Genomic DNA, 27,581 nt, shown 5'->3' with positions numbered 1-27,581 from the left:
GGCACATAACAACAATAACAACATGGTGTTAGGAAGAAAAAGAGTTTGGGGTGGGGGGGTCAGGGGTGTGGACAAAGAGAGGAGAGGGTAGGAAGGGGAAGAGAGGAGAGGAGAAAAGAGAGAAAAATAAAGAAACAGGTCCCAAGAAATGAACAAGCCTTTACTGCCTGGTCTGAGAGGGATTCCAAGAGACCTGGTTGCACAGCATGTTGAGAGAGTTAAAATTGGGGTTGTGTGTGTTTCCTTCTTATAGGGGTCATGGGAGGACTAAGGAAGATGGTATTTCTCAGAGTTGGGTGTGTTAATTAAGTTGGTTTTGAGCTATTGTCTTCAGGCTCAGAGTCTTATCAGGATCCATTGTCTAGTCTGATCTTTGATTTGATATGGGCAGCTTAGATGTTATCAGGTTTCTCAGGAAGTGATCAGGCCTGCAAGTTGGGCAACTGCTATATTCTTCCTCCACACGGGCTATTCAGTATTCTCATTCAATGCCACACCTCAATGTCATCAGTTGTCCATATTTTGGTTGCAAAGCAAGGAATTGAAAAGGCCATGAGCTGAATCAGTTGCACCTTGGTCTTAACTTACATAGTTGCTCTTCGGTATTTTGGAGAGATCCCTGACAGCAGACTTGCTCAAAGCAATACATCTCCTTATCTCCTGACTGCTGGTACCAAGGATATTTATTGATTGTGAGTCCAAGAAAGATGAAATCATTAACAGTTGCAATCCTTTATTTATCAAGATGCTCCCTGTGAGAAGGACCTTTTTTTTTTTCGGTAAGATGCAATCCACATGGAAAACTCTTGTTTTTGATCTTCTACAACAAGCCCTTCAGGTCCCCCTCCTTTTCAGCAAACAAGATGGTGCCACCTGTATAGCAGTGTTAATTGATGAGTCTTACTCCAGTCTTAATGCTACATTCTTCTTCAAAGAGGCCACTTTCACTAATTATTTCCTAAACATACAGATTGAATAAGAATGGAGAAAGGATACACTCCTGAAACACACCTTTCCTGATTTTAAACCTTTGTTGCACTTGAACAGAATCTCCTTGGTCTAGGTATAGATTTTGTCTGAACACAATAAAGTGCTCTGGGATTCCCATTCTTTTCAATGTCAGCCATAGTTTGTTGTGATATACACAGTCAAAGCCTATGTATAGTCAGTAAAACACGGATAGACACTGTTCTGATATCTGCTCTCAGCTAGAATCCATCTGACATCAGTAGTGATATCCCCGGTGTCATGGCCTCTTCTAAATTAAGCTTGAACTTCTGGCAGTTCCTTATTAATGTACTATCCTAGTTGTTTTTTAATGATCTTCTGCAGTATTTTACTTGAATGTGATATTAATATTGTTTGCTAATTTCCACATTCTGTTGAATCACCTTTTTTTGGGGAGTGGTAACAAATACATGTATCTTCTTGTCAGTCAGCCAGGAAACTGTCTTCCAAATTACGTGGTGTAGATTGGTGAGCACATCCAGGGTTGTGTCTGAAGGTCCTAGGATTTATTATTTTGTTCCTTTGTGATGCTGACATTATTGTTGTTAGATATAAAAAAAGAGCATGAGGGCATGAGGGAGAGAAATAAAGAAAGGCATTGGTCCCAAGAAACGAACAAGCCTTTATTGCGTGGTCTGAGAGGGACGCCAAGTGACGAGCAGCATGGCATGCAGACGGGATCAAAAATGGCACACGGGCAGTTGGAGGGGTTTCCTTTTTATAGGGCTCCTAGGAGGACTAGGATGGTATTTCTCAGAATTTGACATGTTAATTAAGTTAGGTTTTAGAACCCTTTTTCCAAGCACAGACCCTTATCAGGATACATTGTCTGGTCTGGTCTTTGATATGACCAGCTTAGATGTTATCTAATTTTTCAGGAAGTGAACAAGCTTGGGGCAACTGCCATATTCTTCCTTCAGTTGTTATATAGCTTGGAACCAGAAGCAACTCAAAGCTGACCCTCCAGCAGGTTTTGAGAGGCTGTAAATCACCTGGGAAGAGATGACTCATCTTTCTATCAGATATTCTCAGGAACAGCTGATAGGTTTAAACCACCTGCCTTTGGGTTGACAGCTTGACAGCGCAACACCTTGCCACCAGAGCTAATGCTGTATGTGCTCAATAAAGAAACTTTTCTAGGGAAATGGGTAGGTTAAACTCAGAGGAGTTAGCACTGGGAATTTTTTTTCCAGTGTCTGCAGATTGACTTTTTAAATTAGTAATTGGGCATTTATCAGCTTGCTACCAGAGGCAAACAGCACAATTTCTGCCAGGCTTAAGCAGATCATGCTTTTATTCTAAACCACATCTGGGTCCCAGCTTGATGTATTTTTCTGCCCCTTCTCAAGTATTAATAGGAGGTGGTGCTAATAGAGAGCCTTGGTAGCCTAGTGATAAGAAGCTGCACTGCAATGCCAGATGCACTCAGTTCTAATCCACCAGCAGCTGATGGGCAATCTCCTCCTGGGTGGTTTACTACCTCTGAAAACCCGCTGGAGGCTCTGCTATGGGTCAGTTCCAACTTTGTGGTATAGAGCAACAAAAATATTAGGATAATCTTAGGAATCATGGTTTAAGATATTTTGGATTAATTTACTGACATAAATTTCACTTTTTAAACAATCCCAGAAAAAAAACAGAGAAACATGAAAATAGTGGAATGAATATAGACTCTGGAGCCAGACAGATCAGAGTTTGAACCCCATTCTGGCAATTGGGAGTGAGACAGACATTTGGGCTGGGTATTTAAACCTCAAGACTGTGCCTCACTTGTGAATGACAGTTACCAATGTCCTGCACAGGTAGTCTAAGGCAAGCACCATTCTTCGCTTATCAGGATGGTTGGGTCCCAAAGGCCAGGACAGTGTGAGAAAATCTACTTTCCATTGACTTTATTGTTTTCTTTAGATTCTCCATGCACCATGCACCTTCTTATTACCTGACCCAGCATGGTCCACTAGGTGTGATGACATAGACCTAAAGGAGCTTATGTGAAGTTGAAACAAAACCAACGTTGGTGAAGCAGCCAGCACTGGACCAGGCTCAGTTTCCATTTGTTCATTCAACATGTCTTGACAACTTTTAGGTCTTCTTTGGAGAGATGTCTATGTGGATCATTTCCTCATGTTTTAATTGAGTTTTTAGTTTGTGTTTTCTGTCTTTTCATTTGGACCTGAGCAGGATGCTGAGATGCTAACTGGTGATCAACAAGTGTGGAAAGACGTTCAGGAAGCCCTGAAGAAACTTGAGGAATTGAAGGTACAGCAGAGTATCCTTTTCACTGTGGATTAAGCTGGGCTGTTGGGATTGCTTCTTTCTTGCTTCTAACATGGTATTCATGAGGCCAAGTCCAAGGTTTCACCTCCCCATGATCCAATGATCTTCAATCTATTTCATATTTACAGGCTGTGTTTCTGACCCTAGTCAACAATTTATATAATGGCTAAGAAAGATAATAACAAGATCGACCAGAATATCTCAATACTATTAGACTGTAAAACCAAGTTCATTGTCCAGTAATACCAGAAAAGTTATATTCTTCTTATAGATAAATGTTAACATATATCTATGTTCTTGTCTCCTGTAACTACCTTTAAGAAAGAATAACTTAGAATCTTTACAGTGTCATTGATCTTCAGATAGAGAACTTCGTAGTAAATCATCCTTAAGTACAATGGCAATAGGGTGGCCTTATAATAAATTTTCTTGATAATAAAGACCATGAATGGGTGAAACTAAAACCTCAGAATAAGGAGAGATTGTTTGTGATGGAGGTCAACTTGTTATTCCCTTGATGTTATAACTTGTCCTAAGTGTCCAGAATCAGACACAGAGTTTGGATGGCCAGGGGCAAGGAGGGTGGTCACCTGCAGTAGAAGAGTCCATTTAAGCAGGAGTGTGGTGAAGGGAAGTCAGTAGATAAGAAGAAAGAGGGCAAAGTGATTGTGAAAGATTATTCAGATTGCTTGGGTATTATATCCTAGGCACTAAGAAAACCCGCAAATAAAATTTCTACTCTAACGACAGTTAAAAAAATTGTAAATGACAGGAGAAACAGTTAAATGTTTTTCTTTTTAAAAATGAATGGTAATTTCTAAACTATGTGATCCAATGAGGTTTTTTCCCCCAGCAGTTCTGGTAAAAGATTTATAATACAGTTATGGAAGAAATGGAAATGAAAGCTGGAATCCCCAAGGTGCTTTTGGATTTACTAAGAGAAAGTAAATTCACATTTTCATTTCTACCTATCTGCCTTTTTAAGTAAAAATTTTATTTGTTGTTGTTGTTATGTGCCGTCGAGTCGTTTCCGACTCATAGCGACCCTATGCACAACAGCTCTAAACCCTGCTCTATCCTGCGCCAACTGCACCGCCTCTGACACACCCATCCCGATTACCTCAGTCACCGAATCAATCCATCTCATAGAGGGTCTTCCCCTCCTGCGCCGTCCCTCCACCCTCCCAAGCATGATGTCCCTCTCCAAGGACCCATCCCTCCTGGCAACATGTCCAAGGTATGTCAGACGAAGCCCCAGAATCTTTGCCTCCAAGGAGTAGCTTGGTTTAATCCTCTCCAAGATGAATCTGTTTGTTTTCCTGGCAGTTTACAAAAAAGTTTTTGGCAAAAATATTTAAGGCCTCTATTCTGGGTCGGTCTTATAGAGGGTGAAACCTAGTTTCCCCTTGGAGGCTAGGATTTTGAAGCTCCATCTCACATACCTTGGGCATGTGGCCAGGAGAGACCAGTTTGTGGAGAAGGACATCATGCTCAGAAGGGTGGAGGGACAGTGCAGAAGAGGGAGACCCCAGATGAGATGGATTGATACAATAACTGGGGTGATGGGGGTTGGTGTGTTGGAGTTATGGAGACTGACTAAGGACAGGGAAGCATTTAGAGCTGCTGTACATAGGGTCACTATGGGTTGCAGGCAACTTGACGGCACATAACAACAACAGCAACATTCTAGATCCTAGTATAACAAGGTATCTTACCAAACAATTGAAGTACTATCCTGAAAATGTGGTGCTAACTGGACCACTGTCACCATGGAAGGCTCTGCTCTCATCTCAGCCCTCCCAGCATCTTATTCAGTACCTTGAATGAAAGCATAAGGCGTAGGCCCATCCAATTTCCAACCATGTGCAGGTGAAAAAAATGGTAGAGAGAGGACGATAGAATCAGGAACTCAAAAGATCCCTGTAGGTTTGAATGGTGCCTCAGCATGAAAAGATAAAGTTTAAAGAGTATATGTCAAATTTTCTACTTGGCTAAAAAGTTCAACTGTATAAATATGCATAGAGCATAACATCAGGAGGACTTCCAGAAAGATGGCAGACTAAGCAGGCAGTAGTCCAGACTCTGTATAAAGGAGCTTCAAAGGAAATGATAGAAAAATAATCAAAATACAAAATGAAGAAGGAAAATATGGAATAAGGAAACAGATGGAGCAATGAATTGAGAACACACCTAATATAGCTGTTGTTGTTGTTGTTATGTGCCGTCGAGTCGCCTGCGACTCATAGCGACCCTATGTACAACAGCCCTAAACTCCGCTCTGTCCTGTGCCAATCACACTGTCTCTGACACTCCCATCCCAATTGTCCCAGTCACTGAATCAATACACCTCATAGAGGGCCTTCCTCTCCTGCGCCGTCCCTCCACCCTCCCAAGCATGATGTCCCTCTCCAAGGACCAGTCTCTCCTCACAACATGTCCAAAGTAAGTTAGACGGAGCCTCAGAATCCTTGCCTCCAAGGAGCCACCTGGTTTAACCCTCTCCAGGATAAATCTGTTTGTTTTCCTAGCAGTCCATGGTATTCTCAATACTCTTCTCCAGGACCACAGCTCAAAGGCATCAATTCTCCTTCTATCCTCCTTGGTCATTGTCCAACTCTCTGATGCATAACAGGTGATTGCGAAGACCATGGCCTGTATCAGACGCACCTTAGTCTCCAGAGAGACACCACTGCTCTTCAGCACTTTGGAGAGGTCCCTAACAGTAGACTTTCCCATGGCAATGCGCCTTTTGATTTCCTGGCTGCTGGTGCCAAGACTGTTGACTATGGAGCCAAGCAAACTAAAGCTGTGTACAATCTCAATCTCTTCACCATCCATCCTGATGCTGCCGATTGGTCCAGTGGTGAGAATCTTTGTCTTCTTGACATTGAGCCTCAATCCATATTGTAGGCTGCAGTCCTTGACACTGTGCAGCAGGCGCTTCAGGTCCTCCTCAGTTTCAGCAAGCAGGGTTGTGTCATCCGCATATAGCAATAAAGGTAAATGATATTACATATAAATACTGCAATATCATATGTTAATAGCGATGTTTTTACAATATGTTGTTGTTATTGTGTACCATCGAGTTGGAACTGACTCTTAGCTGAGCCTCGAGCAGGTCTTCAGAGGCAGTCAGTCACACAGGAGGAGATTGTCATTCCTTGTCCCACAGAGCAGCGGATTTGAACGGCGGAGAGTGGAATTGAACCGTGTGCCTTTGGGACTATAGGGTGAATTCTTACTGCTAGGCCATCAGAACTAAGCAATAATAAACATTTATCTACAAACAGATATGTAGGCACTCAGGCAAAATTAATAAATAAACACCTGTGAAGAGGACTACACCCACTGTACATACAAATCACACAGGTTGTTATGTGTTGTCAAGTCACCTGTGACTCATAGTAACCCTATGTACCGTAGCTCTGAACCCTGCCCTGTCCTGAGCCAGTCTCACTGACTCTGATATACCTACCCCCATTGCCTGAGTTACTTTATCAATGCATTTCATCCAGCGTCTTCCTCTCCTACCCTGTCCCTCAACCCTCCAAGCACGATGTCCTTCTCCAAGGATTGGTCCTTTGCCTAAGGATTTGACCACATGCCCCAAGTATGTAAGACAGAACTTTAGAATTCTATCCTCCAAGGAGAAACTTGGTTTCATCCTCTCCAAGACAGACCTGTTTGTTTTCTTGGTGGTCCATGGTATGTTCAAGATTCTTCTCCAGCACCATAACTGAAAGGCATCAATTCTTCTTCTGTCATCTTTAATCATTGTCTAGCTCTCTGATGTGTAGCAAGTAACTGCAAAGACTGTAGCCTGGATCAGGCCCACCTTAGTCTCTAGACTGACATCATTGCTTCTCAGTACTCTGGAGAGGTCCCTGAAAGCATATTTTTCCCAATGTAATTTGTCTTTTTATTTCCTGACTGCTGGTGTCAAGAGTATTGATTGTGGAGCTGAGCAAGCTTAAATTGTTAACAACTTCAGTCTCTTCTCCATCCATAATGGTGCTGCCAATCAGCCCAGTGGTGAGAATCATTGTTTTTTTGATGTTGAGCTCCAGTCCATATTGAAGACTATAGTCCTTGACATTTTTCAGCAAGCACTGCAGATCCTCCTCAGTTTCAGCACGCAAGGTTGTGTCACCTGCATAATGTAAGTTGTTGATGAATCGTCCTCTAATCCTGATGCCACATTCCTCTTCATAAATCCCAGCCTCTGGAATGATCTGTTCTGCGTAGTGGCCAAAAAATATAGAATAAAACTAAAAAACAAATAAAAAAACTTATTAAGATTGCCGGGCTTTCTGGTCCAGTGGAGACTGGTAGAAGTCCCAAGATTAGCTTTCATTACTATTCAAACCTGAAACAGAATTTATTCCCGTGGCTCCACTTTGAGCAAACGAAAGACAAGCAGGCCTGTATGATGAACAGAAACATCAGGTTTGGGGTGTTGGGTTTTTTTTAACTCTTTAGAATAATCAACTATATAAGACCCAAAGTCAATCCCAGGGCAATCCCAAAGGTAAGTCTTTCTAATCCACCAGCTGCTCCGTGGGAGAAGGATGGGCAGTCTCCTTCTGTGCGATTTACTTCCTCTGAAAACCCCAGCTATGGGGTTGGTTCTGAACCAAGAGTACACAACTACAACAGAGCTCAGAAGGCAGGAAAGGGTAAGATAGAAGAATTGATGGAAATAAGAATCAATCACAGGTAAAAGTGGGAAGGGTGTGGTTACATTGTGTGTGCTTTATTATGTCATAAAAAACTAAAGTGTATGAAAACCAGTTAGCTTTGCAGAGTTTTAGTGATATAACAAAAAGAAAGTAAACCCTTCGTAGTATAGTTATCCTCAGACAAAATTGGGCTTGCTAGGGATCAGAATTACTGAAACAGGAAAAAAATATGTTTAAAAAAAGTTTAGCAAAACAAATGAAATAATTTTAGATATTTTAGTAAAGAGTAAATTATACAGCCTAGAATGGTGGAAGGTCAGCAAAAGAGAGGAAGATCCCTCAACGAGATGGTTTGACACAATGACAGCAGCAGTGGGCTCAAGTGTATCTGAGATGATGAGGACGGCACAGGACAGGACAGAGTTCAGCTCTGCTGTTCATAGAGTTGCTATGAATCATACTCAACTGGATGGTACCTAACAAAAACAACAAACTATAATAAAATCTGAGTATAACGAGTACTTGATTGTGCTAATGTGAAACCTGTACATGGACCAGGAGGCAGTTTTCAGAACAGAGCAAGGAGGCACCATATGGTTCAAAATTGGGAAGGATGAATGCCAAGGATGTATCCTATCTCCGTACTTTTTCAATCTTTATGTAGAACAGATTATCCGGGAGGCTGGGCTCTAGGAGAAGAAATGTGGCATCAGGATTTGAGGAAGACTCGTCAGCAATCTGCATTATGCAGGTGATAGAACCCTGCTTGCTGAAACTGAGGAAGACCTGAAGCACTTGCTGTGGAAGGTCAGGGACTACAGTCTTCAGTATGGATTGAGGCTCAATATCAAGAAAACAAAGATTCTCACCACTGGGCCAGTTGACAGCATCAGGATGGATGGTGAAGAGATTGAGATTGTTCACAGCTTTAGTTTGCTTGGCTCCACAGTCAACACTCTTGGCACTAGCAGCCAGGAAATTAAAAGACGTATTGCAATGGGAAAGTCTATGGTTAGAGACCTCTCTAAAGTGCTGAAGAGCAACGATGTCAGTCTTGAGACTAAGGTGTACCTGATACATGCCATAGTCTTTGCATTCAATTGCTATGCATCAGAGAGCTAGACAATGACAAGGGATAATAGAAGGAGAATTGATGCCTTTGAGCTGTGGCGCTGGAGAAGAGTATTGAATATACCACAGACTGCAAAGAAAACGAACAAGTTTGTCCCAGAGAGGGTGAAGCCAGGCTGCTCCTTGGAGGCAAAGATTCTGAAGCTTTGTCTGACATACTTAGGACATGTTACAAGGAGGGACCAGTCCTTGGAGAAGGGACGTCATGCTTGGGAGGGTGGAGGGACAGCACAGGAGAGGAAGATCCTCGATGAGATGAATTGACTCCGTGACTGGGATAATGGGGGTAGGTGTGTCAGAGACAGTGAGATTGGCACAGGATAGAACAGGGTTTAGGGCTGTTGTACATTGGGTCACTGTGCGTCACAGGCGACTCAACAGGCACCTAACACCAACAACAACAGTAATAATGAGTATAACATAACCTCCCAAAAAGACAATTTAAGGATTCATTAGTAGGAATATAGATTATGAAAGATGGTAATATTTATCTATAATGAATTTTCTTCTCAGTTTAAGGTGGAACATATTAAGAGGGATTGAGAAATTTGAAATCACTTTTGAGGGGTAGAACCAGAATCCAAGAGGAATTGAAAACCATGTCTTTAGACAGGATGGAACAGTCCTGGCTTCTGGGAGCAAGGGGGCTGCATCCATCACACTGTTGAGACGCAGCTTGCTCTGAGAGGACCTTGGCAGCAATTAGCTGCCATGGGTGATACAGCTGGATGCAGAGTAAGTGTGAAAGGAGCTTACTGGAAACTGACTCAGGACCTCCCAGCCACTGAGGGCCTACTGACTGGGAAGACACACAGCCCTGTGCTCACAGCACACTTGGTGGCAGTAGTGAATAACATGTATTGTGGTAAAGAGAGAAATTAGATAAGATAACTAGCAGAGACATCACAGGCAGAATCACTGTCTTCAAGAGGGTGAAGAAGATTTCTCAGAGGAGATGACAATTCAGCTGTAGACACACCCCAGACCAACCAGGCAAAGAAACATAGGCCAACAGCCTTTGCAGAGAAATGGGAATATATGTGGTGTCGAGGAATTCACCACAGGAGAGGAGGTATATGGGGCAAGGCCTTCAGTGCTGAGCACAGGACGAGATGAGACTTTTCCATAGAAAGATTTCTAGCAGTAATGGGATTAGGTACGAAAAAGACTTGAGCTTCAAGGAGTCAATTAATTCCCAAGGAAATTTACTTTGCTACTCTTTCTCTTGCTCCTTAATCCTCTTTTCGTCAATTAGATTGGAGAACTAAAAGCTATCTATATGCCGTCCATTGTTGGTGTTGTTTGGTGTTATTGAATTGACAAAGACTTGTAATGGTCCTTGTGTAGGAGAGAATGCATCCCTTTTCAGTCCTATGCCAGGCTCACAGTCTTCTGTGCAAGCCCACTGCTGGCGTCACTTTGCCAGCCCATCTCACTGAGGGTCTTCCTCTTATTCACTGGTCCCCCAATTTCCCAAGCAGGATGTCCTTTTCCAACAGCTGGCTTCTCCTGAGAGCAAGCCCTAAGCGTGTGAGATGAAGCTTCCCCTTCCTGTCCATATGGAGTTGCTGTTCTTTGGCTGGCCTGCCTAGCCCTGCCCAGACCCCGAGCTCAGCCCTTCACTGTCGAACAATTCATTGTAAACAATGAGCAAAAGCCAGTGCCGAAATACTTGAGCAAATAAGTGCCAGCATTAGCTTGGGGGAAAATCCTCTTAGTAAAATTACTCCATTTTTTTGTGCACTGGGGTGTTTTACAGTAGAGCCTTTACCTTATTTGCCAGGAGATGCTTGGCAGTGTGACGGAGGGAAATTGGCATGCAGTCCCTTCCAGTTTGCTAGGGGGTAAAGTAGATGGATGCCTGCGAGTGTTTGTAGAACATCACATCTGGTTTTAATTTCCAAGGCTTGTTACCTCAAACCTCTTTTAAAATGAGCTGGAGCATATGAAAAGATAAATACTAGTGAAGGTCAAACAGTACCGTATTCAAAGAAGGTGCAAAAGCTTGCCTCAGAAATGTCTGGGATTGTGTAAGAGGCAGTCAATGCTCCTGACAGTTGGTAAAACATCTAATCCTGGAATGAAAAGCCATAGAGGTTAGCCCAACAATCTGTTGCAAAATCAGTGCCTTGCCTAGGAGATCACTCCCTGTGACCGCTCAGAGATGTGTATACGCTCTCGAAGACAGCTACCTTTATGCTTACAGTGGCAAGTAAATGCAAAAGAAAAGCCGTCACTTGCTCACCTTTGAGGAATACATGTCTTTCAGATCCAGGGTCAACTCCTTAGAGACGGGACGTGTCCTGAAATGCTGTGGTGTCGTGTGTGCTGTTGTTAGTTACCATCAGGGTAGCGGGTAGCGGCGCGCGCAGTACGGTAACCTCTGCACGACAGAAGGAAGTGCTCCCTGAACCTGTGCTGGCTTTGCAAACGTCGGCACGTTTACATCCATTGCTGTGGCCATGAGTGTTTTGTACGCCTTCCAACCTGGGAGGATCAGTTTCTCACACTCTGTCAGACAAGCCTTAATGTTTTTATTGGCTGATTCTTTTAAAAAGTAGATTTGCAGAGCTTTCTTCCTGGTTTGGAAGCTCTGCTAAAGCTGTGTGACCCGCTGGTGTTTGGAATACTGATGGTTCAGCTTCTGACATCCCGCAGTGTGCAGGCCACCATGGGACAGCAAGCTGTCAGATGGGCGGTAGGGTGCAATGTGTAGAAGAGGTGATAGTAAAGGGTCCTCTGCATTGTGTGTGCCTAAAATCCTCACTGAGGGAGTCAGGTCTCTGGGGAAGGTATTATGTCTCCGGGATGTCCTGCCTGGAAAGGGAATGTGCTTATAATGAGAATACTAAGGATTTTCTTCTCACTTACACAACCGGCTTGGTCCATTCTGAGACTACTGTCCATTATTTGTTACTATCTGGAAAGCAGTGCCCTGAGGGTCTAGCCACACCTTGAGGGAGATTTTGCTTCAGTATTGCATTGCCAATATTGGTATAGCTCTGGCGGCCTAGTGGGAAGGAGTTGCACTGATAATCCAAAAGCATGTGATTCAAATTCACCAGCTGCTCCACAAGAGAAAGATGAGTAGTCTCCTTCTGTGTGAATTACTGCCTCTGAAAGCCCCTGGAGCTATGAGTTGGTTCTGACTAAGGGCACATAACACTAAGAACATTGTCGTATCAAAGTAGGCTGTCCATCCAGATGAGCTGTCCTGGGCTAGGACACTGACAGAAGGGCTGGGCTGAGACATTGGGTGTCAGATGAGCCTCAGATCCTGTGCGAGTGGACAGGAGTGTGAGTGCGGCGAGGCTTGATTGCACACAACCACTGAATTGTTCCCCTCAAACCCGTGTGATTTTTTGCCTTGGAAAGCCACTGGAGGGCCAGCCGTGCGTCAGTTCTAACTAGATGGTACTCAAGAACAACAGCCCCACCATGCTTGGGCCTAGTAAATGGAGGAGGGAGGTGCCTTTGTGACGTGGACACCGACCTCACTTGCTGATTGCTCCTGGGCGGGCCTGGTGCTCACAACTTGACCTGCTTTGTCATGGAGCACATAAGGATTTCCTCTACCATTTTACTTACAGTAGCTTGTTTAATTCTTAGAATAATTCCAGCAGTTTATTTCTATTTAATTTCAAACACTTAAGTGATTGCCTCCGATCCTCCTAGTTCATACGTGCCAGTTTTAAATTTATCTTTGTCCATAGCCTGTGTTATTTCCACTCCATTTGAACTCCTCAGACCTTTCCCCTGTGCAGTTCTAACATGTAACAGCATGTGAGTTTAAGCCACACTGGCTTCAAGTGGGGTAAGAGTGGGGGAAGGACTGTTAACTGCACATAGCCCACCCCCACCCCCACCTGACCTAGAGCACAGCAGAGCATTTCTTCCAGAGGTCATTTACGTCTCAGGATCACACAGCCCGTTGCCCTTGAGTCAATCCTGATTCATAGCAGCCTACAGACAGAGGAGACTCCCTATAAGGTTTCCACAGCTGTGACCTTTAGGGGAATAGACCACGACTTTCTCCCACAGAGTGATGAGTGGCTTCCAGCCACGAATCTTCACCACATCCTTGATCTTCTGTTTATCTTTAAGTTGTAGTGCATTGCTGTCAAGTTGGAACCAACTCATAGCTGACCCTCCAGCAATTTCCAGAGGCTATAAAACACCCAGGAGGAGATTGCCCATCTTTCTCCCACAGAGCACACGGTAGGGTTGAACCTTCTGCCTTTGGGTTACTGCTAAACTCATAAAAGTTAGTAAGTCCAGAATACCCTTTGAAATAATGTTTCTCTTTTCATGGATTTCCTCTTTAGCTACTCTGCATATTCATTCAGTAGAACTGTGACCACATTCGATAGGGCTGCAAAGTCGCCAGTAATTAGTTTCTGTTTTTATGTATAGAGGAGTTGCACTGCCAATTTGAAGGCACATGATTGAATCTACCAGTTTCTTTGTGACAGAAAGATGGACAGTCTCTTCCCACATGAGTTACTGCCCCTGAAAACGACTAGAGGGTCAGCTGTGGGTCAGTTTTGATTCGAGGATACATACAACAAAATGCTCATCACAAGAAGTAGGAGAAGTCTGAATCTGTATAATACCATATTAAAATGCCCACTTTCATACTGAACTCTCATTTTAGCTTTAAAGAGATCCTTCTAAGAGGCTTCTTTCTTTGTCTAATCTGGCAGAAGATTTATTTAAAATCTAGAGTTGTTATTGTTATGAGTAGGATGGTATATACCTAGGGAATCTTCTGGTGGTGAATTTGAACTGTGCACCCTTGGGTCACTAGCATGACTCCTTACCACAAGGCCACCAGAGCGCTCTTGCTTCTAAGAAAATGCAAAATGTCATTTGTAGAATGTGAGTTCTCACTGAGGGTCTATAAGATTAAGTCATTGACTCATGTCCATCAGAAAGTCAGTGCTGCTGAAAAGTGGATATATTGAGTCTTCTTGTACTTTTTTTAAATTTTTTTTTAATTTTTCATTTCAATGAACATCTAGAGAGATTTTGGAATTCTATTCATTCATTGTTGCACCCTTCCCCCCGCCCCCCGTTTGCTCCTCTCCTTGAAAAGCAAAAGAAAAACACTGTTCCCCTCACTTACAATTTACGTACACAAGGTGTGTTCTTTTTCCGGAAAGAAGCATGGTGGTTTTTAAATAAGGATATTTTATTCTTCATGTGATTACTACGTATAGGCTTGGATGACTTTTAATTTCTTCAAATGTTTCCCAACTCACACTCACAAACTCTCTGTGTCTGTGTGTGTGTGTGTGTGTGTGTGTTTTCACAGATGTCCAAGATTCAGATGGCTTAAAAGCTCCTTCTTCTAAAACAGAAATCTCTGTTCATTTCATACTAATATTGAAGCCACTCAACAAAGTTAATGTTTTAAATTGAACTACTCACTTAGTTGCTTAGTGGGAGCTCTGGTGGCCTAGTGGTAAGGAACTATGCTGCCAGCCTAAAGGCCCATGATTCATATATGCCACCTGCAACATGGGAGAAAGATGGACAATCTCCTCCCATGTGATTTACTGCCTCTGAAAACCCACTGGTGGGTCAGCTGTGGATCGGTTCTGACTCAACAGTACATAGTAACAACTTACTCTTTAATCTAGTTTAATAAACAGCTGTATTTGTTTCATTACTAGACTTTAGGAGTATACAAATAAGAGTAGGAATAAAGAATAATTCTTTGGAAAATGAGACCCCTCTAAAGTGCAGGCTTCGTTAGAATAGAGTTTGTTGATGTAAACAGAATTTCCTCAGCTGAGGTACCACTTAGGTATTTTTGTTCCTCAAATGTGTTTCCAGGCAGCTTATCTGTGCAAATAAGGGGTACTTGCACCCCTCCCCTGCACCTCAGAGCTCTTCAGCATTTTCGAGACATTAATTTTGCTTTTGTTTTTTCTCTGATGAAGACAATGCATCCTTAACTGGGGTTAATAACAGATTGGGAAGAGGCTCTGGCGACGTGCCAGGCAATCATAAGGACCAGCTCAGAGTGGCTTCCCGACACCAACATCTACCAGCTGAAGGTGCTCGACTGCGCTCTGGACACGTGTATCCACCTGGGCCTGTGGGAGGAGGCGCTGCTGTATGGTACCCGCACCCTGGAGCCATACAGGTGAGTCCAGGCCAGCACTCAAGTGGTTGATTATTACTTTACGATGCATTTTCCTGGCTACTTCTCAGTTGGTGTGTGAAACCAAACATTGCTTTATTCACGCCTTTATTCATCCCTTTCTATGATCACTTGTCATTTGTAAAACTCCTTCCACGTATCAAGTACTCTAAGTGGGCAGAATTAGATGCTATCTTGATGTGGAACACATGCTCATAGTATTTTACAGCTCGCAGTGAGAGGCAAATATAGGGTGCTTTCAACTGAGAGGGGCGCACAGACCAAGACCTAGCTTGGGGCCTGTGAGCCTCTGCTGATCCAGGTGGGGATAGTCATTGTGGGGCCTTCTGTCCAGCTGATGGTCACAGTGGTCCCTCCCAATGGGTAGTGCTTTCTGGACCACAGGCTACTTCTGTGCGAGTCACTTGCCCTCACAGCTAGCTCATGACCTTGGCATGAGGGCATCGTTCATTGAGTCGGGTAAAGTAAGTGTTGGTGAGGAATCATTTCTTCATTGGTCTCAGCTCCTCCATCCAAGTGGGTGCCTCACCCTCAATGTCTTGTAACTCTGAGGAACTTTGCTTCAGGAAGGTGGTGTGGACATCCAGAACTGATACATCAATCCTGGTGGGTTCTGGACCTTCATTGACAGTGGGTTAAGTACATTGGTTTGGAAGAAGAGATTGGTATCAGTACACAAACAAGTGCTGTAGGCTGAGGTTGGAATAGACCAGTACCCACCATCAGGGAAGATAACTGAACAGCTGTTTCCCAAAACATCTGATTGTGAGGAGGTTTGAGGGTGTCTCCCTGGAAAGCAAATGTTCCATTCTAGATAGAAATTGAAATTCCAGGTCTACTGGCCCTGCCCACATGATGTTGACCCAAAGAGGCTAAGCAGAGGGCAAATCCATGTCTGAGACAAACAGGAGAACTGACAGAGGGGTGATTATAGATGAAGAGGGAAGCTAGAACCCAGCATACTCCTAACTCCCACGAAAGGAAGTCTCAAGAAGCACCTGAAGGAGAAGTTGCCAGGATTAACATAGCAAGAGAAGTGAATAAAGGTTGTTGGCGGTGCCGCCGAAGCAACTCTGTGAACAGATCTAAACCCTGTCCTGTCCTGCGCCATTCTCCTCATCCTCCTCACCATTGCTGCCATCACTGTGACAGTCTATCTCATTGAAGGTCTTCCTCTCTTTCACTGATGCTCTACTTTGCCAAGTTTGATGTCCTTTTCCAAGGAATGACTCCTTTTAACAGTACTCCCAGAATGTTCAATGAAGCTTTGTCATCCTGTCTCCAAGGAACACTCTGGCTGCACTTTCTCCATATATGTTTGTTCTTTTTGTAGTTCATGGAATATTCGTCACCCTTCTCCAATACCACAACTTAAAGGCATCAGTTCTTCTATTATCATTATTTATTGTCCAGTCTCAAATGCATAACAAGTGATTAGAAAGACCACAGCCTGGATCAGGTCAACTTTAGTCTTGAACCTGACATAACTACCTGGCCAACTGACTGGAAGAGACCCATTTCTGTTCCCATCCCAAAGAAAGGTGACTCAACAGAGTGTAGAAATTATCAAACAATATCATTAATATCACATGCAAGCAAGATTCTGTTGAAAATTATCCAAAACCGACTGGAACAGCAGATCAACAGAGAACTGCCAAAAATGCCGGCTGGCTTTAGAAGAGGCTGTGGTACTAGGGATATTAGAGCTAATGTTATGGATCTTGGCTGAAAGCAGAGAGTACCAGAGGAATGTCTATCTGTGTTTCAGCGGTTATGCAAAGACATTTAACTGTATGGATCACAACAAATGTGACTAACTTGAGGAAAATGGGAATTCCAGAACACTTGATTGTGCTTATGTGAAATCTATACTTGGAGCAGAAGGCAGTTGTCAGAACAGAGCATGTTATAAAATTGGGAAGAGTGTTTGCAAGACATGTGTCCTGTCTCCATACCTTTTCAATCTATGTGCAGAACAGATCATCCAGGAAGCTGGGCTCTATGAGGAGGAATGTGGCATCAGGATTGGAGGAAGACTATCAACAATTTGTATTATGCATATAACACAACCTTCCTTGCTGAAGCTGAGGAGGACCTGAAGCACTTGCTGCAGAATGTCAAGGACTGTAGACTTCAATATGGATTGAAGCTCCACATCAAGGAAAAAAAAAAGTTCTGACCACTGGACCAAATTGGCAGCATCATGATAGATATTGAAGAGATTGAGATTGCTAACAGCTTCGGTTTGCTTGGTTCCACAATCAATACTCTTGGTACTATTGTTGTTGTTGTTATGTGCCATCGAGTCGCTTGCGACTCATAATGACCCTATGTACAACATCCCTAAACCCTGCTCTGTCCTGTGCCAATCGCACCATCTCCGACACACCCATCCCAATTACCCCAGTCACTGAATCAATCCACCTCATAGGGGGCCTTCCCCTTCTGCGCTGTCCCTCCACCCTACCAAGCATGCTGTCCCTCTCCGAGGACCTGTCCCTCCTTGAAACATGTCCAAAGTATGTTAGACGGAGCCTTAGAACCCTTGCCTCCAAGGAGCAGCCCAGTTTGACCCTTTCCAGGATGAATCTGTTTGTTTTCCTAACAGTCCATGGTACCCTCAGTACTCTTCTCCAGCACCACAGCTCAAAGGCATCAATTCTCCTTCTATCCTCCTTAGTCATTGTCCAACTCTCTGATGCATGACAAGTGATAGCAAAGACCATGGCCTGTATCAGACACACCTTAGTCTCCAGAGAGACACCATTGCTCTTCAGTACTTTGGAGAGGTCCCTAACAGCAGACTTTCCCATGGCAATACGTCTTTTAATTTCCTGGTTGCTGGTGCCGAGAATGTTGACTTTGGAGCCAGGCAAACTGAAGCTGTGTACAATCTCAATCTCTTCACCATCCATCCTGATGCTGCCAATTGGCCCAGTGGTGAGAATCTTTGTCTTCTTGACATTGAGCCTCAATCCATATTGGAGGCTACAGTCCTTGACCCTCTGCATCAAGTGCTTCAGGTCCTCCTCACTTTCAGGAAGCAGGGTTGTGTCATCTGCATAACGCAGATTGTTGATAAATCATCCACCAATCTTGACCCCACATTTCTCCTCATAGAGCCCAGCCTCCCGGATAATCTGTTCGGCATACAAGTTAAAAAGGTATGGAGACAGGACACATCCCTGGCATATGCCCTTCCCAATTTTGAACCATGCAGTGTTTCCTTGCTCTGTTCTGACGACTGCCTCTTGGTCCACGTATAGGTTTCTCATTAGCACGATCAAGTGTTCTGGTATTCCCATTCTAGAAGCCAGGAAATTAAAAGATGAATTGCATTGGGAATTTCTGCTGTCAGGGACAACTCCAGAGTACAATGATGTCAGTCTGGAGACGAAGGTGTGTCTGATCCAGGCCATGGTTTTTGCAGTTAGATGCTATGCATCGGAAAGCTGCACAATGACTAAAGGTAATTGAGGAATTGATGCCTTTGAGCTGTGGTGCTGGAGAACAGTATTGAATATACCATGGACTGCTAGGAGAACAAACAGGTTTGTCCTAGATAGGGTGAAACCAGGCTTCTCCTTGGAGACAAGGATTATGAAATTCCTTCTGACATACTTCGGGCATGCTTCAAGGAGGGACCAGTCCATGAAGAGGGACATTATGCTTGGGAGAGTGGAGGGACAGTGCAAGAAAGGAAGACCCTGGATAAAATGGATTGACTCAGTGACTGAGATAATGGAGGCAGGAGACAATAAGGTTGGCTCTGGATAGAGCGGGGTTCAGAGCTGTTGTATATAGGGTCACTATGAATCGCAGGTGACTTGATGGCACATAACAACAATTGTTACTAATTCCTTTGAGTGTCAGAGATGATACGTATACAGCAGGATTCAGGTTGTTATCAGCCATACTTGACTTGATGACACCTAAGAACAACAACTTTAGAGGGGTCCTTAACAGCAGTCTTTCCCGGTGGAACCCAGAAATGAAACACTTGGTCAGGGAGTCAGACTTGGGCCAATGGTTAGTGCAGGCATAGAGGAAGCAGGAGATGGCAGAGGGCCCACAGGTGAGCCTTGGCACCAGGGTGACCCCAGTCATGTTTTCAGAACTCCTGTAGGTGATTTCTTCACTTGCTTGTGGGTGACCAGCTTTGGAATCCAGACAGTGAGTCAGCTTTCATCAAATTGAGCAGAGCTGGGACTGAAGACTTTCCCACGAGCTTGGAGATGTCTGTTCAGTGTGATGAATCTTGTGGCTTCTCAGAAAATATGAATTGAATACAAAGAGATAAGACTTCATTCTCTGAACCTCGATGTTGCAATGAGAGGCAGGGCCCAGATGGTTGCCAGTACCTTTCTGAACTCCTGGGCTTGTTCTCAGGAAGCCAAACCACAGGCAGCTGGGTGAATGGATGGATCTCAGCCAGCAGATGCGGATTAAGAAAACCCTGTTGCCTCCAGGCTCAGCTCAGCTGCCGGCCAGCCAGGCCCCTCTGTGGACAAGTGCTAAGCATGCTCTTAGCTCCTCTCCAGCCCATCCTGAAGTGCAAAACTTGGAAGCTGATCCATCGGGTGAGCTAGCGTCCATTGCTGCAACCTGAAGGCTTGCTCTGGGCTGGACTTGGCTGGAGGAGACAGATACTCAAAGTTGCCAAGTTGAACAGAAGATTCTTCAGTGAAAGGGACTTGCTTGTTTCCTCTGAGTACTGGTTTGATGGCAAACCAGAAATTGAGTATCTAAAAGGGAGATTTTAGGATTTGAGGCCTTATGATAAAAATATTAATGATTGTTAGTACCATGATAATCATGAATTTTAATGATAAAAATATTAATAATTTTTTTTAAACCCAGATCTTGGATGTGATCCATCATACCCTTCAGGATGCCCGTTCTGCACATGTTACTATTGTTAGGTGCCATGAAGTCGTAGGCAACTCATAGAGACGGCTGTGAACAAAAGACCTGAACACTTGGATAACTTTCATCATTTCTCAAAGTTCATAGGGTTTCCAGAGGCAAGCTATTTCAGAAGTGGATGCCATTCCTGCTTCCAAGCTTATTTTAATCGGGAGCTCCACCAAACACTTATTAATATTTTTATCACTCATGTACATTGTTTCATGCATGTACAGTGTGTTATATACAATCTTTCATTTACATTATAGCTCATTCATTTATGTTGAGGGAATTTTCCCCCTTACATTCCTCTTATTAGTAACTACTTTCATGATAGTCTTCTGTAAGGCAGCTCCTTCATGCCTCATATTAGGGTATAGTATTCCCCTTTCAGATAGCCAACTTCTGAGATGCCCATCCCTCTCGAACCAGTATTCTGAGGGAACAAAACATTTTTTTTTTTGTGCTGTTTTCCCTAAACCTACTGAAGCTTCTTGGATTTTTCTAAATGGCTTATGCCTGGCAGATTGACTTAAATTTGTGTCAGATGAAGAGGCCTTTCTCATCAGTGCGGCTGGGGCCCCAGAATACACCTGTGCCGTCTGGGACACACACGGATCAGTTTTTCTGGCACTGGCAGGTCAGCGTCTGGGTAAATGTTCCTATACTGAGGACACATCTCCTGGCCTGCCTCCAGGTGGTTAAGGAGTTCTCTGTTTTGCATTGTGAGAAATCCAATCCACTGCAAAGGAGTGAAATCGGAACCTTTTGCTTGCGAAGTTGTAGCAGAGGCAAGGGCTATAAATAACCCAGAACCAATAAAGTTAAGGATGTGGGAAGAGCGGAACACTGTCATGCTTTCTCCTTTCCCCTGCAGGGTGGTAATGTCACAAAGGAAACATGAACAGATGGGCAGATGCACTGCAGGACCTCTGCAGCCTGGGAATGTGAGGTGGGGATGCGGGCAGCGGCTCTGCTCCTTCAGGGGTGCACACCTGAGCTCCCACTCCATCACACCTCTCTCTCTCTCTCTCTCTCACACACACACACACACACACACACACACACACACACACTCCTTCACGGCATGCTCTGACCTCACCATTCCCCAAAGATAAATGCCTTATACTGGGACAGTTTTATAGTGTCAATATACTGTTGACCACAACTAGATCAAGGTAGAGGTGATTTTGTCCCTTCTGACCTTGGCTAAATTGTAGCTGCTAACTCTAGAAGGAAGATTGTCCATACTTGAAGTATTCATTTTCAGCCAGCTCACAGCATGGCCCTCCCTCCATTCCCTTCTTATCCTATCGTTTTTGATCATTGGAAAGAAGTCCTTTGTATAATACTGGACCAGTTATATTATTTATGTTCATGTAGTCAGTTGTAAATGATTGGTGTCCAACAGTGTATAGACTCCTCAGTTTTTACTCATAGTATTTGTTCTGAGAGTCTCTGAGTATACAGACAACAGATTTTACTTAGAGTCCCCTGTATTTGTGATCTGGGTAATGCTTTAGCATTACATTACAGTTTAGAATTTGGGATTCCTTTTCCTATTAGAGTGTTATAGAGTATTATAAGATCCCTAGACTAACCTGTGAAAACCAGGTCAGCTGATCATGTCACATCACCAGTGCTGTCTACTGGCCTCATGTGATAGCTAAGGCTGAGTGAAGGGACCAACAGGTCTGGAATGCAGGTAGAGAATTGTGGACTCCTGAGTTTGTGGCTGGTGCCCATTTGAACCTCGCCACAGATGTCTGTGATTGAGTTGACTAGAACCCAACCAGATGAAGAGAGGATGATCTGTGCTGTGAACTACAGTCATTTGCTCCAACCTGATGGCTTGCTCTGGGCTGGGCTTTGCTTGCGGACGCAGATGCTCTAAGTTTCCAAAGTAAACAGAAGATGCTTTAGGAAGAGGACATGCTAGTTCCCTCAGCACTGGTTTGATAAGGATGGGAAAATCAGAAATTGGCTGCTTAAAAGGGGGCTTTTAATGCATGAGGCATGAGGTAGCTGGCTTACATGCTGTCATGAATGTAGTTATTAGTAAGAAGGTTGTAAAGGGGGAAACCCACAGTACACATGAATGAAGTGCAATGTAAATGAAAGATTGTATTAAACACAGTGAACATTCTGCTGTGAGATTGACTGTGAAGCACATCTGGGAAATGGATTCTGAAGCACGAAAGGGAGCAGCTGCCAGGCTAGGGCACCTTTAAGGACACGGGGGCCCTCTGTAAACTGGCATCACCCTGAGGGTCAGACAGGTTTCTGAGCAAGGAAACAGCCAAGTACCACAGTCTGGGAGCTGTGCAGGGCTGGATCCACAGCTCCTCGTGGACAGGACACTGCTACGCATTCTGCAGGACTGGCTCTGTGACCACCCGGGACGTAAAAGTCCACAGGTCCTGAAAATAATTCCACTAGATCCTGACAACGATGGCAGGCGTGGTGGTGGAGGTCAGGTGCCCTGTCTGTCTGGATTCCCTGAGAGGTCCTGCCACCATCATGTGTGGGCACAGCTTCTGTGGGTCCCTCCACCAGCCATTCTGGATCCCGAAACAGCACGTTCCAGCCTCCTGCTTTTATCTGAGGACAAAATGTCTGTGACATTTGTGATGGGAAAGGCGGGACTTCTTCCTACTCTGGGGAGATATCACACTCCCCTAGTGCTTCTGGGATCTGAAGCCTTCAATTCTGGCAGATATTACTGAGAAGTCAGAGTGGATGACAAGCCTGAATGGTTGGTGGGGCAGGTGCAGAAACTTTTTCCAGGAAGGAGAATTCACTCCCAGCTGGGTAGAGTGGATACTTGAACAATTCAGCTTTGCAAGGATGTGTATGTTACACAAGACTCTGTCTCAGGCCACTAGTGCATGAAACACAAGGTATAGGAATGATAAAAATATACATTAAAATGTAAAAAGCCTCCTATTTTAAATTTTCTTTAAAAACCACACAAGACTCTCTATACATTTGTCAGGAAAAAGGAGAAAACAACAGTGCAAAACCCTAATTGAGCATACATTGTTCTGGGCTGTATTAAGGACTAATCAAGTGAGATCCACTTCCATCCCCAGCCAGGGACTAGGGGGATTGTCAGGAAAGGACAAGAAGGAAAAAACAGGAAGAGGAAGATTGGAGCTGTGTCAAGGATGATGGGGAGGGGAGGATGAGAGGGGAAAGGAAGAGGGCATGAGTTCTCCTTAGTGGAGAAAGTGAAGATGAACAGTAGATCATAATATGTATTTTATCCTGTAATTTGTCCCCCCCCCACTTTACAATAGACCGTGGACATCTGTCTGGATCAGCTCTTAGATATCTTGTATATTTTCTTTTTAACACGTCTGTTGTGTTCCATCTCATGAATATAGCGTGTGTTTTAAACAGGCACTCATTGTCCTCATGATGTGCTCCATTTCACATCATGTAGCTCTGTGTACCTATATCACTGATTCCATAAGGGAATGTCATCTGATAAATTCGTAACTATCTTGGAGGCAGCAAAGCCAGAGTAACCTTAGAGGAGAGAAGGGTGAGACTTTGTGTGGTATCCTTTGGCATGGTAACAGGAGGAGCCGGCCTCTGGAGAAGGACATCACTCATGGGAAAGCGGCAGTTCTGCGAGAAAGAGGTAGACACATAACAAGAGGGATTGGCACGGTGGCTGCAGCAGTGGGAAGTCCAGCAGAGATTGTGAGGTGTGCAGGAGCTAGCAGGGCTTCCTTCTGTTCTTATACACGGGTTAACTGCTAGTTGAAGCCAGCTCACAGGCACCTAAACATGACAATCCGATTTCACTTGCAATCCGTAAGGGCCTTTTCTGGATTGTGTAGGATTTTCTTTCTTGGTATCAGTTTTGCTCTCTGCAAGTAGGATGTTTGTGGTGGAGTAGATATGTTTTTCATTATCTGGCAGAGGGCCTGATAGGTGACAAGGGGGCTGAGTGCATTTGTGGTGGAGAGATGGCTTGAATTTGCTGTGGTATGATCAGAGAAAGCAGACAGAGGCTATGAACACCTTAATAAAGGTCCAGCAGGACCTGAAAAGATGGAGAAATAGTGGGCATAGAGCAATGATGATTAATTTTATAAAGCACATGTATGAGACTGATTATATGAAACAGAATGTGAATGAAGGAATGTGTGAAACACAATGTATATGAATGAAAAACAATGTATACGAATTTTGTATGCAAAGTAATATAAAAGACATTTAAAAAAATAGACAGATGACAGGAGTGAGATGCTAGCCCAGATGGCAGTGAGAAGGAATGGGTGGGTGGGGAAATGCAGGAAGAAGAATGAAGCTGGTGGTTTGTGTACCTGACATGTTTACAAGTCAGGTGTTTATAATCTCAGATTGCAGACAATTACACAGTGCCTACATCCATTTTTGGTTTGCTAGTGCTTCTTCTCTCTCCTCTGCATACAGGTTGAAAAGGTATGGAGACAGGATGCATCCCTGGCGTACACTCTTCCCAATTTTGGTTTTTTTTTGTTTTTTTTGGCAAAGAGTATTTTTTTTCTATAATTATATTTTATTAATTTTCATAAACATTTACAGAGATTTTGGGTTTCCATTCATTCATTGTTGCACTATTCTCTCTACCCTCCTCCCAGTTTGTTCTTGTCCAAATGCCACAGTGCTTGTCAAAGCCAGTTCTGATTAATCTTCTTTGTCAGTGTGTTTTTTTTTGTTTTTTGTTTTTTTTGCAAAGAGTATTTTTTTCTATAATTATATTTTATTAATTTTCATAAACATTTACAGAGATTTTGGGTTTCCATTCATTCATTGTTGCACTATTCTCTCTACCCTCCTCCCAGTTTGTTCTTGTCCAAATGCCACAGTGCTTGTCAAAGCCAGTTCTGATTAATCTTCTTTGTCAGTGTGTCCTTTGCCATTCACCCTTCCCAATTTTGAACCATGCAGTGTTACCCTGCTCTGTTCTGACTACTGCCTCTTGATCCAAGTACAGGTTTCGCATTAGCACAATTAAATGTTCTGGGATTCCCATTCTTCTCAGAGTCAGCCACAGTTTGTTATGATCCACACAGTCAAATGCCTTTGCATAATCAATGAAACACAGAAAGACATTCTTCTGGTATTCTCTGCTTTCAGCCAAGATCCATCTAACATCAGCAACAATATCCCTAGTACCACGACCCCTTCTAAACCCAGCCTGGACTTCCGGCAGTTCTCTGCTGATGTGCTGTTCTAATCATTTTTGGATAATCTTCAGTAGAATCTTGCTTGCATGTGAAATCAATGATATTCTGTAATTTCCGCACTCAGTTGGGTCACCCTTCTTTGGAATGGGAACAAGAATAGATCTCTTCCAGTCAGTTGGCCAAGTGGTTGTTCTCCAGATTTCTTGGCACAACTTGGTGAGCACATCCAGGGCAGCATCTGTTAGCTGAAATACTTCAATTGGTATACCATCTATTCCTGGGGCCTTATTTTTTGCTAGTTCCTTCAAAGCAGCTTGAACTTCTTCCTTCATCACCATAGGCTCTTGTTCATATGTTGTTTCATTAAATTCTTCTGTATCTGCCAATTCCTTTTGATACAATGACTCAGTATATTCCTTCCATCTTCTTTTAATACTTCCGGGATCATTTAATATTCTGCCTAAAGCATTCTTGATTATAGCAACTCTAGGTTTGAATTTGTTCTTCAGTTCCTTGAGCTTAAGAAATGCTGAGTGAGTTCAACCCTTTTGATTTTCCGACTCTAGCTCCTCGCACCTTTCATTGTAATATTTTGCTTTGTCATTCCTCTCAAAAGCTTTGGCAGATACATGCATAAATGTGAGGTTCAGGCTGGCTTGTTTTCTGCAAACCTGTAGTGGTTCTTTTGTGAGCATCCATGGCAATCGAGTTCAGGAGCTAGCGCAGGGCCTGCTGGGAGTATGTTCCATGGTGCCCCAGGAGGCTGGAGGGGTTACAGACAGTCACTCACCCAGCACTCATCTGTGCCAGACTCTGTTGCTCCTTCAGCCCAAGTGCAGCTCCTAGCTCCCTGGATGGAGAAGCCTCTCAATACTTCTGTCGTTCTGGTTCATTCCTCGGGTGCATGGTCTTTGATGGTTGTATCTAGTTTCTAACTCTCCTCAGCCATACTCATATGGTAGGACTTACAGAATAAATGAAAACCAGTGCATGTACTGCCAAGGATCTCTGTAAAGTGAGCAAGAGGAAGGATATTAGCTTGAAGACTAATGTTGCACCTGACTCACCTGTGATCACTTCATAGACATCTGTGAGTTGGACAATGAACAAGAAAGACCAAAAAAGCATTGGATCTTTGAATTGTAATGTTGACCAAGAATATTGAAAATACTGTAGTCTTCCAAAAGAACAAACAAGAAGAAGTACAACCAGAAGGCTCCTTAGAAATGAGGATGGTGAGACTTTTCACATACTTTGGGCAGATTGTCAAGAGCATCTAGCCCCTGGAAAAGAACATTGTGCTTGGGGGAAAAAAGGGTCAGCAAAAGAGAGGAAGATCCTCCCTGGGCAGGATGGACAGTGTGACTCCCAGCAGTTGGCTTAAGCACAGCAAAGGGTGTGAGTATGGCACAGTAACTACAGGGTTTTATCCTGTTGTGCAGAGGGTGAGAGTCAACTCTATGTAACCTAGCAGCAATATCAGGACTCTATGCAGAGCAATGATGTCAGTTTTAAGACTAAGGTGCACCTGATTCACACCATGGTCTTGTCTGTCATTTGCTATGCATCTGAGAGCTGGACAATGAAAAAGGATTCCAGGAGAAGAATTGATGGCTTTGAGCTGTGGTGTTGGAGAAGCCCACTGGACATCCCATGGATGGCAAGGAGAAGGAACAGATATGTCTTAGAGAGGGTGCAGCTGGAATGCTTGTGTGAGGCGCAGGTGAGAAAGCTTTGTCTCACATATTTCGGCCTTGTTGTTAGGAGAGGCTAATCCTTAGAGAGGGACATCATGTTTGGGAAGACAGAGTAAAGGAAAGGAAGATTCTCAATGAGATAGATTGATAGAGTGACTATAACAGTGTGTTGAGTGTGTCAGAGATGATGAAGACAGCACAGGAAAGGCTAGGGATGAGGTCTGTTGTTCATAGAATTGCTGTGAGTTGTACTTAACTCAAGAGAATCCAACAACAAAATCCCAGAGGCAGATGAGAAAAATCTTAACTTCACCCATTCTTTTTTTTTTAATTGAGATTTTAACGGAAGTTAACAGAAAACTTGGATTTCCATCCATTCATTGTTGCACATTTTCCTCCCTACCCCACCCAAGTTCACTTTTCTCTTTAAAAAAAAAATCTTTCACTGTTGCACAATTTTCTCCCACCACCCCAGTTGACTTTGCTATGAACTTCTTATTCTGAACTATTGTCATGCAAAAAATACTTAATC

At 43.6% G+C, this 27,581-nt stretch overlaps 1 protein-coding gene across 1 annotated transcript in view; it reads left to right on the top strand.

Annotated features, from left to right (window-relative positions):
- Positions 1-27,581, top strand: part of SMYD3 (SET and MYND domain containing 3) — a 1,045,581-nt gene that overhangs the window by 886,095 nt on the left and 131,905 nt on the right. Inside the window, exons 9-10 of the mRNA XM_006897739.1 lie at positions 3,190-3,277; positions 15,072-15,246. Of these exons, the coding sequence (XP_006897801.1) occupies positions 3,190-3,277; positions 15,072-15,246 (263 nt within the window). The remainder of the gene's footprint in view (positions 1-3,189; positions 3,278-15,071; positions 15,247-27,581) is intronic.

Source organism: Elephantulus edwardii, unplaced genomic scaffold (assembly GCF_000299155.1).
Source record: "Elephantulus edwardii isolate Elephantulus edwardi_28Jun2011 unplaced genomic scaffold, EleEdw1.0 scaffold00214, whole genome shotgun sequence".
Classification (NCBI taxonomy): domain Eukaryota; kingdom Metazoa; phylum Chordata; class Mammalia; order Macroscelidea; family Macroscelididae; genus Elephantulus; species Elephantulus edwardii.
This window is presented reverse-complemented; position numbering and strand designations above follow the sequence as displayed.